Raw genomic sequence first — 17,715 nt, 5'->3', positions numbered from 1 at the left:
GAATAGAGAATAGTCTTATGTTGTGGGTTCAAATGTGTCCCCCAAAAGGATATGTTGACATTCTAACCCAGGGGTGGGCAAACTTTTTGACTCGAGGGCCACAATGGGTTCTTAAACTGGACCGGAGGGCTGGAACAAAAGCATGGATGGAGTGTTTGTGTGAACTAATATAAATTCAAAGTAAAGGAGCAGAGGGGAGAGCAAGAGAACCCTCCGCTCTTTCAGCTCCGCGGGCCAGATAGAACAGCCGAACGGGCCGGATCCGGCCCGCGGGCCGTAGTTTGCCCACGGCTGTTCTAACCCATGGTATCTGTGAATGCTACCTTATTTGGAAATAGGGTCTTTGTCAATATAATTAATTAAGATAGGGTTATAATGGGTTAGGGGTTAGGACAGACCCTAAATACGATATGGGTCATGTCCTTATGAAAAGAGGGGAATTTGGGCACAGGGACACTCAAGAATAATGCCATGTGAAGACAGGCAGAGGCTGGAGTGATGTGTCTGCAAGCCAAGGACTGTTGGCCACCACCAGGTACTGGGAGGAGGTATGGATGTGATTCTTGCTCAGAGCCTTCCGAAGGAACCATCCCTGCCAACGACTTGATATCAGACCTCTGGCTCCAGAACTGGGACGGAATAAATTTCTGTTGTTCCAAACCACTTCGCTTGTGGTGCATTGTTCTGGCATCCTTAGAAAGCGAATGCATCTTAGAAAAAAAAATCTTGTTTATTACATTCTTAAGCAAGGACATCCAGTGAAGCTTGCTTGGTGTTGACGCTCTCCTTGACCACCTGCTCCTCCCTAAGGTCCGGGAGAGGAAAAGGCCGGGATGAGTGCTGCTGAGAGTTTCTGAGATTACAGAGGAAGTATCCCACAAGCACCTGGGAACCTTCAGAAAATCTCACCACTTACCTTTCAATAGCAACGTAGTCACCAGTGAGCATGTCTGTGGACCTGTCGTTCCATCCACTGACAGGGGAACTGGCCTTCCATTGACTTTATCAGATGTCAGGCCAAACACAAGAGCAGCAAAATGACTCGCAACCGATTAGTGTATTGTCTCAGAAGACACAAAATTCACTTCTTAGTTAAAAGAACATAAAGTATAAATCTCAAGAGCTGCCGTCCTCTTCCCCTGCTGTTCCTACGCGAACATATTTGGAAGGGCTCTGGGACACAGAGGCCTTACCTCTGCGTTAACTTCCTCCAGTACTTCATGGAGACGCCTGGGGCCACGGACAAGGCTTTGTCCCACTGCAGCATGGGGAGAAGAGCAGAAACACAGCCGTTCCGACGCACAGTCTCACGCCCAGCAGACCTGTTCTTTAATGAACTCACATTCATGAAACAAGATTTTAGAGTGTATTTAGAGTGTGAGCATTTCCAGGGTTACTTTTCTATTCTATCTCATTCATCCCACAGAGTATAAATATTACTATATCCTATGTAATAAAAGCATAATATGCTAATTAGACCGGACGTCCTTCCGGACGACCTTCCCAATGAAGCCTGGGCTGTGAGGGAAGCCCGGGTCCCGGGTGCCAGAGGGAAGCCAGTGCCGGCAGCCAGGGGAAGGAAGGCCTACTCTTGCACAATTTTCATGCATCGGGCCACTAGTCTCTAATAATAAAAGCTTAATATGCTAATTAGACCAGACTACCTTCCAGACGACCTTCCCAATGAAGCAGGGGCTATGAGGGAAGTCCGGGTCCCAGGTGCCAGAGGGAAGCCAGTGCCGGCAGCCAGGGGAAGGAAGGCCTATTCTTGCACAATTTTCATGCATCGGGCCTCTACTCTCTAATAATAAAAGCTTAATATGCTAATTAGACCGGACAGCCAGGTGACCTCCCTGATGACCTTCTGGATGAAGCCGGGGCTGCAAGGGCCAAAGCAAGCCGCCACAGCTGTGAGGGCTGAGCCCTTGCACAAATTTCAGGCATCAGGCCTCTAGTTTTAAAATGGAATGATATGTAAATTGTAGTATTTAGCAGGGAAAATCCCGAACTAGTCCTAGACAGAGAGAGACAAGAGCTGGAAAGTGGGGGAGGGAGAGAGAAAGAAGGTGATGGTGGGGGAGGGAGTTTTTAGTTTGAAAAATATATTAACTCATCATCCAACACAACACCAGAGTAATTTGATCTGTGGTATTCTGTGTTCTACGTTCAAAATAATTTGCACTGAGATTTTACTTCACTGTTATGTTTAACAAATATATCTATTTCTATTCTTTCCTTACTCACTTTTATAAATTATATTTATTGTAAATTCTTCCTTTACAATTGGTAACACTGGTCTTCATATTTAAAACATTAGACTACTAATAAAGAAGCTCATTGTTCAACCAAGGCTGATGGTGACTTCAAAATATGGAGTTCACTACATTCACGTCTGGAAGGGAAGTGAGGGAAAAATATTCTGAAAGATCACTACATAAACCAAAACTCCATTTTATTTAACCAATTTTTAAATCCTCACCCAGGGATATGTTTTTTTAATTGATTTCTAGAGGGAGAGGGGGGAGAGAAAGAGAAACATCAATGTGAGAGGGAAACATCGATCAGTTGCCTCTGAGGTACGTACCCCAACAACCTAGGTATGTGCCCTGACCGGGAATCTAACTCACAACCTTTCCGGTGTACGGATGACACTCCCACCAACTGAGGCACCACACAGGGTGCAAAACTTCATTTCCATGAAGGCTTTTCAAAACAGAGCTCTACTGCAACTAAGGCTAGAAAACTGGTAATCAGCCTAAAAATAATGTTAACATTTAATCAGGTAACTTTAAATATTATATAATTTATAATCATGTTACCTAAGAAAGGGGATCTAAATATGTTTTTAAGGGAAAATTAACTATACTGCAGTGGGAGGAAATGGAAAAAAGAAGTTGAAATGTAGGTTAAATGAATGTCACCAAGCTCTTTCAGTAAGAACGAGCCTTGTAAGTGAAAAGGTTGCATGTTTTCCTAACCTCATAGCACTCACCTCGTAGAAATAAGCCATCTGTAAGGAGGGGATGATGAACAATGTCAAGGACACCCACATTGCTAAAGGGTTTTAAGCACAGTTTCTAGATCATTAGCCCATTGATAAAATTGCACCCGATTAAAGGATCTTTAATTAAATCTGAATTAAATATAGCTTAAAATTATATATGCCAAAATAAAAAATTCATAAAGATAAAGAATTGCACTGTTCTATCAATATCTATTTATTTTCTCTTCGGCTTTTGATAGATACTATTCTTTCTAGCAGTGCCCTGTTAAAAAAGTAACTTTTAGGTCATATCTTTACTTCTTCATAAGTAAAACCTTTACGCTGCTCCCAGATTAAATACTTTTTAATTTGCAGTGCCTTTCAGCAGTGCTTTTAAATGACACATTTTATTATTTAAGGTCAGGACGTAATTGTCTTTAGAGTATGAAGCAATTAAAAGGTGCATTAAACTTCATTTTGATATATTTTATTAAAACTATTGCTTAGCTTTACTTTATCTTACCTAATAATAGACAAACATGTAAATTGACCATACCTCTGCTATGCCCACCAGCCAATCAGGAGTGATATGCAAATTAACCCAACAAAGATGGCGGTTGACTTGCATACACAGGTGTGGAGTGACCGAGGGCATTCCACCCCACCCCCGGTCTCTCAGAGCCTCTGGGCAGCGTGGGAAGGCAGGGCCGGAGCGGTAAGAGGCAGCTCTGGGGCTGGAGTATAAAGGCGGTGCTGGCAGCCAGGGAAAGGAAGGCTCATTCTAGCACGAATCTTCGTGCATCGGGCTTCTAGTATTATTTATAAGTATCCTTACTTGTATGTCGTAATTATGGTAATTATGAAATTAACCCACTTAGACATTTAAAACAAGGATCAAGTATGAAATGAGTCCACATCATTGTAGTCTTTTGTTTTTGTTTTTTGGTGGGGTGGAGAGTTTTGTTGAAGTAAGTACGCATGTAGGAAAGGAAAAGCTCAGTGAGTTTCCACCCTGGCTACACGCATGCAACCAGCACCCGGATCAAGGAACAGAGCCCGCCCCCTTTTGCTCTGTCAGTCACCGCCCACCTTCCGGTGTGAGCACTTGTGCAGGATTTTAACAGGGCAGCTTCATCTGAACCTCTCCCGGGAACTCTGCTTAGCTCCGTGCTCTGTAAAGATCAGGCTGTGCCATCAGATGACCCTCAGCGGGAACCTCTGGCCAGTGCGGGACTTAGGCATGACAAACAGTACTCGTGAGGGAAAGCGCTGGGCAAGTTAGCCAACAGAGATGCCTTTCCAGGAATCAGAGTCCAGCCTCGGGCAGTGGTTCTCAGCCTTCCTCATGCACGAGAGGCACCAGGAGGGCTTATAAAAGCTCAGATCAGCCCGGCGGGTGTGGCTCCGTGGTTGAGTGTCCATCTACGAACCAGGAGGTCAAGATTCTATTCCCAGAGGGTACATGCCTGGGTGGTGGGCTTGATGCCCAGTGCGGGGCGTGCAGGAGGCAGCCGATCAATGATCTCTCTCATCACTGATGTTTCTCTCTCTCTCCCCCTCAATAAAAATGTATTAAAAAAACACACAAAAAAAAGCTCAGGTAACTGGCTCCCACCGAGTTTCCGACTGGAGGCCTGGGGTGGGAAATGCGTGTCCAGCAGGTCCCGGAGCCCAGGACCCACCGTGATGGCACACCCCTGACGGACCAAGGACCAGCGAGATGCGGAGAAAGGTCAGCTTCACAGCCCCTAACTAACCAGACAGGGTGTGCCGTTAACCTCGCGCACTTGGCTCTGCCGGCCCCTCACCTCGCCCAGCTCCACCATGAGCTCGCAGTACCGCTGGATCTGGCCGAGCCTCAGGTGTATCTCCGCCGCCTCCTTCAGCCGCTCCTCCGTGGTGGGCGCGCCGACGCCCCCTCCGAACTTGGACATCTTGACTGTCGTCAGCTCCTGGGCTTCGGACTGGTGGCAAAGAAAAGACCCTTCTCCTGAACGGTGTGACACCAGCGCAGGCGAGGCACCTGCCTGGAAGAGCAGCCTAGGGACATGCAGCTGACAAGCGTGCGGGACTGGGAAGCGGACACTGAAACCAGCACTTCTCTCTGAAGGAGGCTGCCTCTCTGACAGTGTGGGTGGGTGGACCTGGGGGGCCTGGGGGTGCGGGAGGAGGGGGGCGGCAGAGGCGATCTCCCACTCTCCCTAAAGCTGCCGGGGTCATGGTGACCCAGGCCCCCAGGCCGGAGGGATGAGGGAAAGACGCAGCAGTGATGAGGAGGCACGTGAAGGCCGCTGTCAGACGTTAAGGGACCGGCTTCCTCGAACGGGCTCCCGTACAGTCAACAGGGAACGGTGACAGCCAGACGCGTGTGGCTGTGCACAGTTGCCTCCAGGCTGACGGGTGAGCTCACCGCGGACATTTACGGCGAACCCAAGAGCTCGTTCTTCTTCCGGGGCCCAGGCCCGGGGTGTGGTGGGCACTGCGGGGCACCCAGGTGCGAGGTAACGAATACTTGTGCATTACAGTTCACTGAGGTCGCCACAGTACGGCCAGTTTAATAAAACACAGCTCAGAAGCCAGCCTGCCCGGCCCCTGAGACCAGACCCAGGGTTGGCCCCCGCATCCCTGTCACCTGGTTGCAGGGTAAATGGGAAGCAGCGCAAGCAGGTCCGGGTGACTCTGGGGTTTCGCAAAGTGTGACTTGGGAGGACCATGGCTGCCTCCTAGGTTCTCAGGACATTCCTGCCCTCATGGCCAGACTCTCATGCTTGATTTTTACTGGAGATTTATCTCCTAACATTCACGTATGTCAGTCGACTAACTCTATTTATATGAAATTTTAAAATAATCTTTATATTTTAATTAGAGGCCCGGTGCACGGCATTCGTGCACCAGGGGAGAAGGGCCCTCAGCCAGGCCTGTGCCCCCTGGCAGTCTGGGATCCCCCGGGGGATGTCCGACGGCCGGCTGTCCCCCGAGGGGTCCTTCGTGCTTGCCAGCCGTGAGCCCAGCTCCTGGCTGAGCGGTGCTCCCCCTGTGGGAGTGCAGTGACCATCAGGGGCAGCTCCTGCATTGAGCGTCTGCCCCCTGGTGGTCAGCGTGCGCCATAGCGACCGGTCATTCCTCCGTTTGGTCGATTTGCATATTAGGGCTTCAGTATATGGATAGCGAGAACGCACAACTCACGTTTGCCGGAGCCCCTGCTGTGTGCAGACGGCACTCACCGTGCGGAACTTGAGCAGGTGCCTCAGGTGCATGATGCCTTTGCAGTAGTTGTGAGGAAGCAAGCTGTCATCCTGCCCTTTGATCACGGCCACCAAGGCCCACAGGTTGTCACTGCCACCTGGAGGCTAACAGTGGACGCGGAGTCAGCAGCCAAGGACGTGCTCAGGGGGGAGAGACCCCCGCCGTGCAGGCCCGTGGAACTGAGCGTGAGCAAAGGAACAGCCACGCTGCCTCCCACCGCCTGACTCCGGGTTCACCTGCTTGCTTACACTGTGCAGGCATGTTCAGAGGGACGCAGTGAACCAGGAGTGACACATGTGAACACGTGACGACTTCATGGCCACGGCTGTGATGGTCCATTTCGGGGCAAAGGAAAACGCTCACACCTCATCCCTGTCATACTCACGGACAAACACTCCGAAAACCACCGGAGCTTCTTCCCACGCGGGTGCCCACCCAGCTTCTCTATCTCCTGCTTAATGTCCCGCGACGCTTTGCCGCACAGCACGGGGGGCGCGCCTCGCAGGATGGCGTCATCTGGAGAACAGACATCACTCAGTGAGGAAAGACTGTCGGGAGATTCGATTTAAAAATAAAAATCTGGCCGAAACCGGTGTGGCTCAGTGGGTAGAGCGTCGGCCTGCGGACTGAAGGGTCCCGGGTTCGATTCTGGTCAAGGGCATGTACCTTGGTTGTGGGCACATCCCCAGTGGGAGGTGTGCAGGAGGCAGCTGATCGATGTTTCTCTCTCATCGATGTTTCTAACTCTCTATCCCTCTCCCTTCCTCTCTGTAAAATATCAATAAAATATATATTTAAAAAATAAATAAATAAATAAATAAATAAAAATAAAAAATAAAAATCTGGCCCGACTGGTGTGGCTCAGCGGTTGAGTGGCGACCTATGGACCAGGAGGCCGCGGTTCTATTCCCAGACTGGGCTCATGCCCGGGTTGCGGGCTCCCTCCCCAGTGGGGGGCGTACAGGAGGCAGCCGATCGGTGATCCTCATCATGGATGTTTCTCTCTCCCTCTCCCTTCTCCGAAATCAATAAAAACACATTTAAAAGTAAATAAATAAATAAGTGAAAATAAGAAGCGGACACACGCAGGTTGGCAGTACCAGTGTTCCCGATAATTTCCTTCCATGGTCTGTCGGCCAGGATGCTGATCTGTAAAGGGGTGATTAGAGGTGCCAATGACCACAGCCTCACGGTGGAGTCCCGGGAGCAGGAGGCCATGGTGAAGGGGCGGCTGGGATGGCACGTTAAGCCTGAAGGAAGAAGAAACGGCTTTCACTGGAGTCAACATTGGAAATATATTTTATCTACATGGACCTCAGCGAACGCATACAGGATTGAACTTTTGAAGAAATGTTTCTATCTTGACTGAAAATACTGTAAGAATGGAATACATTATGTAGCATATTCCATAAATAACGGATGTAAGTGGAATAGTTATGGGAAGGCAAACGGCCCTGGGTGAAAATGCTGAAATCATATTTCAGTTTATTAATACCGATGCAGCACACAGCCATCTGCGACTCCATGGAAGGTCTAGCTACAGGGGCGGGGGCCCTTTCGATTTAAAATGTCCCAAAGTGCAATTCTCTCTCACGCTCGGTCGCACGCTGACTCAATGAAAAGGCCCCTGGGCTGAAGCACATGGACACACATGGCTGGATTAGGGTTCCTTTCTTTGAGGAATCATGTTTGCCATCGTCATTGGCCTACTTAGGCCCAGGAAGGTTTTGGTGCTGCACATGAGAGCAAAGTGATGTGCAAAAGATAAGAAAGGTGATTTCCCATACCCAACTCAATAATATTAAAAAACAAAACACCACTCTACATATCCGAGAAGAGAGGTAGAGGAATGGCTAAATAAATTATATCTACTTCGTTACCGATTTCCTGTTTTATAACGCACCCCTGGACTGAGGGTAAGAGAGGAAGAAAAATCCAAGCCATACATGCAAATATGTGCGCACGTGTGTGTGTGTGTGTGTGTGTGTGTGTGTGTGTGTGTGTGTAAACACAAGTACACCTGCAGGTAAAGACACCACAATGTAAACAAAAGTTATAGTCTGCAAACTTCTGATGATGTTTTTATTGTCTGTATGGTTTCTAATGAGAATGTTATTTAGAAACGAAACAGTGTAAGACTTCTTAAAAACACTATACTGCTCAGAAATGACGGTCGTCATTAAGAGGGCACAACGTAAAGGCATGAGAAACACTTTACCATACACGTCTGCGCCATGATCGTACACGGTGTCCAGGCACGTCCCCTCGCGCGTGTCCCACACCCTCACCGTGTAGTCCCAGCTGCCGGAGACGAGGAGGTACGGGATCTCAGGGTTCCACACCAGCCCCCGCACGGGGCCCGAGTGCCCACTGAGAACACGGATGCAGGCGTCTTGAGTATAATCCCAGATTCGAACGGAGCTGGAACAGAACATTCTGGGTATAATACCATTGGAGTTATAATTCACCTGGAATGTTAACATATTCTTATTGGAGCACAATGATTACCTCTCAGTATATGAAAAAGCATTTTATGTTTCATGATATGCTGACTCTCTTCTTCACAGAAGATGGAAATGAACAATTAGGCCAGAGCTAGCGTAATGCAATTTAGAGTATTTTTTCTCCTGACTTTCACTGGTCATTTGCTAATGATACTAAATGTACTATTTCACAGTTTATATGTTTAAAGAATTTATTTCTTAAAATGAAATACCCAGAACAGATAAAACCAAAGAAAAATAGGAGTAATAACATGGATAAGACAATTTAAGAACACTTAAATTTTTTGTAAGTCATGAAAACACTGTCTATATGGCAATGGATATTACCTGAAAAATCAATTCATATTTGTGATTATACCAGTACAGTAAGTCATCCCTTCATGTTTCTGTCAATATAATAAGCTGCTTATTCAGTGTGGAATCACTCTCAGATCATTACAAAATTTAAATATAACTGGATTCATGATATGACTTGAATCTACTGATTAAACAAAGTACAAATGTTACTAAAATAAAATTTAAACTAAAAATCAACTTAAGACTCCCCTAAATGCCAACTTTGCTTAGACAATTCATACTAATTTTTTAGTCACAGATTTATATAAATCTGGTGATACCAAACTATTGATACTTCAAAGATTATATTATACTATAAAGGAGACACATTACATCTGTTTTTATTTCTTTAAGGCATATCTCTTCTGCTTTCTATAAAAAGACCTCTTCTTCCCCCCCCCCCCCCCCCCCCCGCTATCCTAGGATAGCACAATGTATCCAGGTGTATCAAAATCTACTTTTGGGTGCTAAATTCTTATATATATTTAAATTATTTTGAAATCTGTAGAGGGCCCAGGCACATGGGCATTTCTTTAAATTGTTGTCTGCTGAGCCCAAGGCCACTGGCAGAGCCGCATCTCAGTTAGCCCCCCCAAGAAGGTGGGGGGCGTTATCAGTACTGACTTTTTACCTTTGTCCAGGTGCCAGGGAGCGGGCTTTGATATGTAAATCCAGGCAAGCACCAGGAATACTAGGGCCTACTCAAGAATGCAAATAAGCTTCTTTGATCCTAAGTTTTGGTGATACTTCCTGGTATTTGGGGGTATAAAATAAATGTGCTGCGTGGGCTTGGGGTCCCTGCCTCTCCATCAGAGAGGATGGCGTCCCACCTGGCTCCCAGCTTTGTTTCTATCTTTCTATCTGGTCTCCTTCTTTCTTTTATTTCTTAATCCCCAGCTCCGCCACTCAGGAACCGGACCTGTTTCTTTTCCGTGCTGACGCGGAAAAGAGAGAACACCTCTACAATATCACACCTTCATAGGTAAGACTATATTAATTTTTTAAAATTAATGCAATTAATTTGAATGCCATTAGGTACTTGTTAACTGCCAACATGTTAAGTACATATGTAAAACATGTCCGACACCAGCTGGATCATATAAATGGACCGGGAAATTCGGATCCAAAGCCACGCACCCGTCATCAGAGCCACTGCAGAGGATGGCCTCCCTCAGGGGCGACCAGCGCACGTGGAACACCTTGGCCGTGTGCCCCGTGAACACCTTCAGCGGCTGGTCCGAGCTGGTGGCCACGTAGTAGACGCGGACGCCTCTGTCTTCACAGCCAGTGGCTATCATGTCTCTGAAAGGCCAGCCATCGGTGGCCCGCGGAGATATGAAAATAGGAAAGATATGATGTCACTTGTTGCCGATAATTTTAAAACGCAGTTTTAACTTCACACAGTGGAAGTTGTAGCTTCCTTTGGGAAGTGAGGCTAAAATCCTACACAAGTAAAAACATAATTTGCAGAAACTGCCCTAATACCAACAATGTGTCTCTCTTACTGTTCCCCTCTAACCAGTTAAATGTTTATTTTATTCATCTTAGACCTGAGATAACGGTATTTATGTTTCTATATGTTCTTTTTCAAAATGTCCAGATTGAGAACTTCTTGACTATTTCTCAGAACTACTGGTACTTAGGACGGGTCCCCAGTGGTGAGTGATGGAGATGTGCTTGCTTGCTGGTAAGCAGATTGTTAATTACACGCACCCAGCCCTCTGGTCGATTCTGTGACAGGCTGGGTCAAACAGTTGCCCTGGGAAGGCCCGCTGGGATCGCCCCCAAACCAGGGCTGTTCACCCAGGACAGTGGTCAGCAAACTCATTGGTCCACAGAGCCAAATATCAACAGTACAACGATTGAAATTTCTTTTGAGAGCCAAATTTTTTAAACTTATTTATTTATTTATTTTTAAAATATATTTTATTTATTTTTTTACAGAGAGGAAGGGAGAGGGATAGAGAGTTTGAAACATCGATGAGAGAAAAACATCGATCAGCTGCCTCCTGCACACTCCCCATTGGGGATGTGCCCGCAACCAAGGTACATGCCCTTGACCGGAATCGAACCTGGGACCTTTCAGTCCGCAGGCTGACGCTCTATCCACTGAGCCAAACCGGTTAGGGCCAAATTTTTTAAACTTAAACTTCTTCAAACGCCACTTCTTCAAAACAGACTTGCCCAGGTCATGGTATTTTGTGGAAGAGCCACACTCAAGGGGCCAAAGAGCCGCATGTGGCTCGCGAGCCGCAGTTTGCCAACCATGAGGCTAGGGCGAGTCACAGCCCTGTCTGCCGATGCTCTTTTGGCTTGAGATGCTCTCACTGCTGGAGGCAATTAAGGACCTACTAGAATATAACATGTGGATCTGATCTTTAAATGACCTTGTTTCACATTCTCAAGAGCGTGAGAGTAAGCTAAGCAACGGCTTATACCCTCGTGGTCACGCTTGGGATACTGTTTCCAAAGGGAGTCTGAGTCTCGGCAGACGGTGGGGTCCTGGGCCCATCAGAACAGCCCCCCAAGGGCCATTACCCACCACAAGCAGCTCCTACACCCTAGAGACCAAGAGGCCCCATCACAGGGCACAGGCCTCGAACCGCGGCAGCTGCCCTTGTCACAGGGTTATAAGAGCTGTACCTACATGCCCGCTGTGAAGACATACACCCGTTTCCAAACGGGCATGCTGATCTGTAAATGTGCACGTTACATCTGCCCAAGCCACTGATACACGGGCTGGTTTCAGTATCGTCGGCATAATACAATATTTATATGTATAAATGAATATGTTTATATATATATGCAGACACATAAGTATAACATCTTAGAAATGAAATAATAAACATCCAAAGACTGTGCATACAGACATGAAAATTAATATTCAGAGATACCTTATGAATAAACGTTTATAGGTTCGAGGTGTTTCTCACCTATCTCCTAACATGCTAAGTAGAACATGAATATAGCAATTGGGACATTTTAAAAAGGTCTTTAAAAATAAAATTTATTAGGCAGGCTTGGTGGTAAGCGTAATAGTTAAGTATGAAGGACTTTTTGAAAAGAAAAGCTTTCTTAGCCAACGAAGCATATTGCATTAATCACTAGTTTTAATTTCAACTGTCAAATGCCTGTTAACCCTACGAAACTGAGAGATGAGAGCGTGGAGCGGTTATGTTGGTCAGATACGAGGGGATTTGTGTGTTGAACACAGTGTTTGGCTAAGAACATAGAGCTGCAAAAAGGTATCACTGAGAGCTGGTAGCTCAATTTGAAAAGGACATGCATTTTAATAAACACGCCTTTATAGCTATTCGAAGTGTGTGTGTACATCTTGGGGGGCCACCCTATAGACTGGACTGATTTCTATTTTTCATTAGTTAGCCACACGCTTTATCCTAAGGTCGTGGTCGGCAAACTGCGGCTCGCGAGCCACATGCGGCTCTTTGGCCCCTTGAGTGTGGCTCTTCCACAAAATACCACGGCCTGGGCGAGTCTATGTTGAAGAAGTGGCGTTAGAAGTTTAAGTTTAAAAAATTTGGCTCTCAAAAGAAATTTCAATCGTTGTGCTGTGGATATTTGGCTCTGTTGACTAATGAGTTTGCCGACCACTGCCCTAAGGCATCAGAAAGCTGTTCTGAAAGCAGGGAATTGGTGTCTCTAAGTCACATAAAGACCAATCACGAGATAAAAAGACACTGGGACCCAATAAGCACTGCCGAGGCTAGGCGGGGGGAGTGCTCCCTGAAGAGTGAGGAGACTCCCTCTGGGGGGACGTTGAACTTGGCGGCTACTCAAACCTCAGCGATGCAGGTATTCCTGACTTCGGGGGGAAGACTCACTTGCTGTTTTGGCTCCAGTCGCAACCAAACACGGCAGCGGGGTGCTTGTACTTGTGCAGCACTCTCCCATCGAGGGCTCGGATGATGCTGAAAGCGAGGGCAACGTGTTACCTGAGACACGCACTGTGAACGTTCCGTGCAGGGGAACAGAGAAGGGTGGAGGTCAAGCCGGAGTACTTTGGGACAGGGACCTTGCCTGCACAGCGCGGGCACATTCGAAAGTGCTGGGTACATGTTATCTGTGTCACAGATTACTGATGATGGTAATCTGTTTATACCCATTAAAGGTGATACATTTTTATTTAAATATAGTTTATTGATTTTTTACAGAGAGGAAGAGAGAGGGATAGAGAGCTGGAAACATCGATGAGAGAGAAACATCAATCAGCTGCCTCCTGCACACCTCCCACTGGGGATGTGCCCACAACCAAGGTACATGCCCTTGACCGGGATCGAACCTGGGACCCTTCAGTCCGCAGGCCAACGTTCTATCCACTGAGCCAAACCGGTTAGGGCAAAGGTGATACATTTTTATTTAGAAATGATTTCTTATAGAATTTTTTATTGAGGAAAATCACAACTTATACATCTATTTTAAACCACGATGATATAGCTAACATATGCGTTTAGGGTATTCAGCTTTAAAATTTATATTTAAAATAACTCATTTCTAATGCTGGTTCCATGTCCTATCATACCAAGTCCAAGATGCACACGTTGTAATATTTCTCTGCATGTTCTAAGTGATAGAAGTAGAAATTGGAAGGACCCCTTTTCCCTAAAAGGATCCTGTGTACTTTAACTGCAGTACCATATACATGACACCATAATGCGAGGGCTACTGATTCCTTTAGAAAGAAAAATGCAAGTTGTGTATAAACTAATGTATTACAGGTTCTAAGAAGTTTTTGGAACAGACCCCCTAAGACACCGTAAGGTCCACCAGAACTTCTGAGGCTACTGGGTGGTGTGGTGACCCGTGTGTGTAAGTGTTCAGTCACTGACTGTGCTTAGTCATCAAATAAACACAGCCCCGAATGGACATGTCACCCCATCAAAAAACACGTAGGCACATTTTTTGTATTTTGGTTTGTATCCATTTGCAAATAGTTCTTTCGAGGGAAATATCACTAATATTGTTATTTCCGCAAATTTTAATATCCCGGTAAAGAACTTTAAATTTCCATAAGTACTATCTTTCCCACTGAAATTAAGAAGTGAGCCCTCACCGGTGTGGCTCAGTGGATAGAGCATCGGCCTGTGGACTGAAAGGTCCCACGTTCGATTCCGCTCAAGGGCATGTACCTGGGTTGTGGGCACATCCCCACTAGGAGGTGTGCAGGAGGCAGCTGATCGATGTTTCTAGCTCTCTATCCCTCTCCCTTCCTCTCTGTAAAAAATCAATAAAATATATTTTTTAAAAAAAGTGAGAATAAGGAAACTGTGCCTGTACAGCAAAACTGAAGACGGGACAAATCACTACAGTCCAGCAACCATGAATGTCTGTGTCACCGGCAGAGACAGCAACCCCTGTAGCTGAGGGGCACCATCAGATTAAAACACTGTTTTAGCCCAGAGGCAGTTTCCGCCTTGCATAGTTTATTTTGGAAACCTACCTTCCCCTATACCAGTGGTCGGCAAACTCATTAGTCAATAGAGCCAAATATCAACAGTACAATGATTGAAATTTCTTTTGAGAGCCAACTTTTTTAAACTTAAACTTCTTCTAACACCACTTCTTCAAAATAGATTCACCCAGGCCATGGTATTTTGTGGAAGAGCCACACTCAAGGGGCCAAAGAGCCGCATGTGACTCGCGAGCCGCAGTTTGCCGACCACGGCCCTAGGCCTTAACCGAATTGAGAAAGCACGTGATCCTGAGACATGGGGTCAGAGAACCGAGCTTCTATAAAAAGGCATTTCCCACATGCATTCCCTTACCCCTACCCTTTTCTAAACAGCAGCACCTCCAAAACTGTGAAGAAGTTTCTAGAGCACTTGCTAGCTCCCGAGTTGCTGTAACACTGACCCGCCACTCCCTCCAGAATCTGAGGAGCAACATTTAGACTCTTTATGGGAAGTCCTCCAAGCCTCTTGGAGGCCATTCGCTCTCTTTTCGTTATTACTGGGGTAGTGCTGTCACTTTGCAGCAAAGGCTGGTTCCTTTTTATTGTTTATGTATTGTTAATTTTTTAAAAATTGACTTCAGAGAGGAAGGGAGTGGGAGAGAGAGAGAAACATCTATGATGACAGGGAATCATGGATCGGCCGCCTCCTGCACGCCCCACACTGGGGATGGAGCCTGCAGCCCTGGCATGTGCCCTGACCGGGAATCAAACCGTGACCTCCCGGTTCATAGGTCAATGCTCAGCCACGGAGCCACGCCGGTGGGGCTCTTTCTACTTATTTTTGAACATCACTTCATCGTGATTTACTACTGATGCATCACAGCCATACAGCAGATGCCCGTGTGGACTTCTACATAGTGATGACAGGTGTGCACACAGGGAGCCCCATCAGGACGTGCGTGTCGGAGCTGCCAGGACACACAGGCAGGGCCCGGGGCAGCTCTGTGGACGTGACAGCCGCACACAGCACTCACCAGAGACCATCGCCGCTGCAGGTCGCTATTCGTTTGGGATCTTTATGACTCCAGGCCACGCAGAATATCCCGTTGTTTCCGTGCTTCAAAAAATGCAAAATACCTATCAATAAGAAACAACGCACCTCTTTTTCTCTAATTTGCTTACTCCGTCTAAGTATTATTTTGCTCCGAGGAGCTGGCTGTGGGTGATGCGAACAGAGGCACTGCGGCCCACCCCCCAGCAGGGAGTGAACGTACACTCAGAATGTGTCCAGTTCTCACACTTAACCCAGGATCATTGTTTCAGAACATGAAGCCGGTGGCTTCTGCCTCTCTCCTGTGGACCTGGGTCAAGAGCCGGACGTGCTTGCTGAGCTCCTAGCGGATGAAGCTCTGCTCCCCGCCTTCTCCTGCAAACACCAGCCTGCGGGGAGGGGGACCCGTCTGCTTCCTACCCCAGGGCAACCAGGCTGGCGTGTAAGCCACACGGCAGGCATTGTTGCCACGACTGTTCTTCTCAATCTCAACGTTTTACTCTTATGAACGCAAAGAAGAGCAGATTTAAGATCATCCCTAGAACAAATGACTTCAGTTATCTGTGCACACGCATTCTCAGACTGAGGGCGCGGAAAGGGACGCAGTCCCAGCTGCTGTGATGAGAACTTTTAAGACTCCAGAAGGATGTCACACACGGGCATGTCATCCTTCAACGGGGATACGGGCGAGTAAGGTGCTGTCACCCCATTTTCAAAGCTGACGGGAGACATTTCGATCTTACCCAGCACTAAGCTGTGGCTGCTTCAGGGGAGAGAAAACGCCTTTTTACCCTGTTTTGTAGCGTTTGACTAAGGCGGTCTCCAGCTGCTGTTTTTACCTCTTTGGAGGCCCAGGGGGAGGCTTACAAAAATGGATACAAAATGGGGTCGTGTCCATCCCTGTCACCTGGAGCGCAGGCCCCCCGCCAGCTCCACTCCCCCAGGCGGCGTACCCCTGGCTGTCCAACACCCTGCTTTTCCTGTGTGAGGCGCAGGTAACCGCTAAGCCAAGCAGGAGTTGCTCCGTTCCCCCATATTTATTCTCCTAGATCTGAGCCATTTGATGCTGGTCTTCACTAGAAAGACACGGTGGATCCGGGCGATAAGAATACGGTGCTGCGATGCTGGGCTCTGGGGTCAGCTGGGGTCAGCTCTCTGATAATGGGCAGCTACCAAAGGTCACAAGACGCCCTAAGAAAGTCCACCAGAGCTGACACTGGGGGTAAACGTCTTGTGTTGAGGGTTCCTCTTCAGGTTCCTTTCTCCTCCTGGCTCCCTGTCATGCGGTGCGTGTTGTTCTAGCTTTGGGGGGGCAGGGGATAGGGTGGGCGGTGCTGGAGGGATGTGTGGTTGTTACAGGGAGAAAGGGCAGGAGCTGAGGCCTCTGTGGGAGTTTCCTTGCTGAGGGCAACACTGCCCCCTGGCGTTGGAAATTCCCAAACACTCTCCAACCCCAGGAGATCCAGGCTGCTTGATCCTCCAAGGCAGCCGTGGGCAAACTACGGCCCGTGGGCCGGATCCAGCTGTTCTATCCGGTCCTCTTGCTCTCCCCTCCGCTCCTTTACTTTGAATTTATATTAGTTCACACAAACACTCCATCCATGCTTTTGTTCCGGCCCTCCGGTCCAGTTTAAGAACCCAATGTGGCCCTCGAGTCAAAAGTTTGCCCACCCCTGCTCCAAGGGGAAGTCTTTTGTATAAATGGTTTAAAGCCTCAAATATACACACGATTTTATAGACGGTATAGACTTAGTAGACATTAACAGTAATCACTGGAAATGAATGAAATCTCAAAATAGCAAGAGACAACCCTAGATTCCGTGGTATTTCCCTTGCTTCCCATCTAACACGCTGTCGTGAGACCATGTGTGTTTGCCAAGTACTAGTGGCACTCGGTCAACTCTGGGCAACAACAGACTCCAAGCAGAAGCACAAGTACCATCGGTGACACTACGAATAGGACGAGGCGAGGCCTTCGGGCTTGTCATGGAGTGAAAGGATCTGAGGACTGAAGGGAAACCTATGAAACTATATAACCAACTCCCCGTCCTAGTCCTAGAGGTGAAGAGTCGGGTTCAGGCAACAAAGGGTTCTCCCTAGTCAACAGCTAACCAGCGAGAGGCCCGGGGCGGTGACATGGGAACCGTCCTGGGTTTAGTCCTGGGGTGGGCAAACTTTTTGACTC

The 17,715-nt window shown here is 47.5% G+C and overlaps 1 protein-coding gene across 4 annotated transcripts in view; it reads right to left on the bottom strand.

The window, feature by feature from the left end:
• WDR17 (WD repeat domain 17) overlaps window positions 1–17,715 on the bottom strand; it is an 89,882-nt gene that overhangs the window by 25,120 nt on the left and 47,047 nt on the right. For all 4 annotated transcript variants that reach the window (XM_080661350.1, XM_080661348.1, XM_080661347.1 and 1 more), the window contains 9 exons: window positions 15,514–15,596; window positions 12,912–12,998; window positions 10,207–10,371; window positions 8,448–8,650; window positions 7,330–7,479; window positions 6,615–6,745; window positions 6,208–6,333; window positions 4,792–4,947; window positions 1,194–1,258 (listed from right to left, as the gene is read on the bottom strand). In XM_080661350.1, coding sequence (XP_080517476.1) covers window positions 1,194–1,258; window positions 4,792–4,947; window positions 6,208–6,333; window positions 6,615–6,745; window positions 7,330–7,479; window positions 8,448–8,650; window positions 10,207–10,371; window positions 12,912–12,998; window positions 15,514–15,596 — 1,166 coding nt within the window. The remainder of the gene's footprint in view (window positions 1–1,193; window positions 1,259–4,791; window positions 4,948–6,207; window positions 6,334–6,614; window positions 6,746–7,329; window positions 7,480–8,447; window positions 8,651–10,206; window positions 10,372–12,911; window positions 12,999–15,513; window positions 15,597–17,715) is intronic.

Source organism: Plecotus auritus (genome assembly GCF_963455305.1).
Source record: "Plecotus auritus genome assembly, chromosome: 3".
In the NCBI taxonomy this organism is placed as follows: domain Eukaryota; kingdom Metazoa; phylum Chordata; class Mammalia; order Chiroptera; family Vespertilionidae; genus Plecotus; species Plecotus auritus.
Note: the sequence above shows the minus strand (reverse complement) of the source record. Positions and strands in the feature narration are given on the sequence as shown.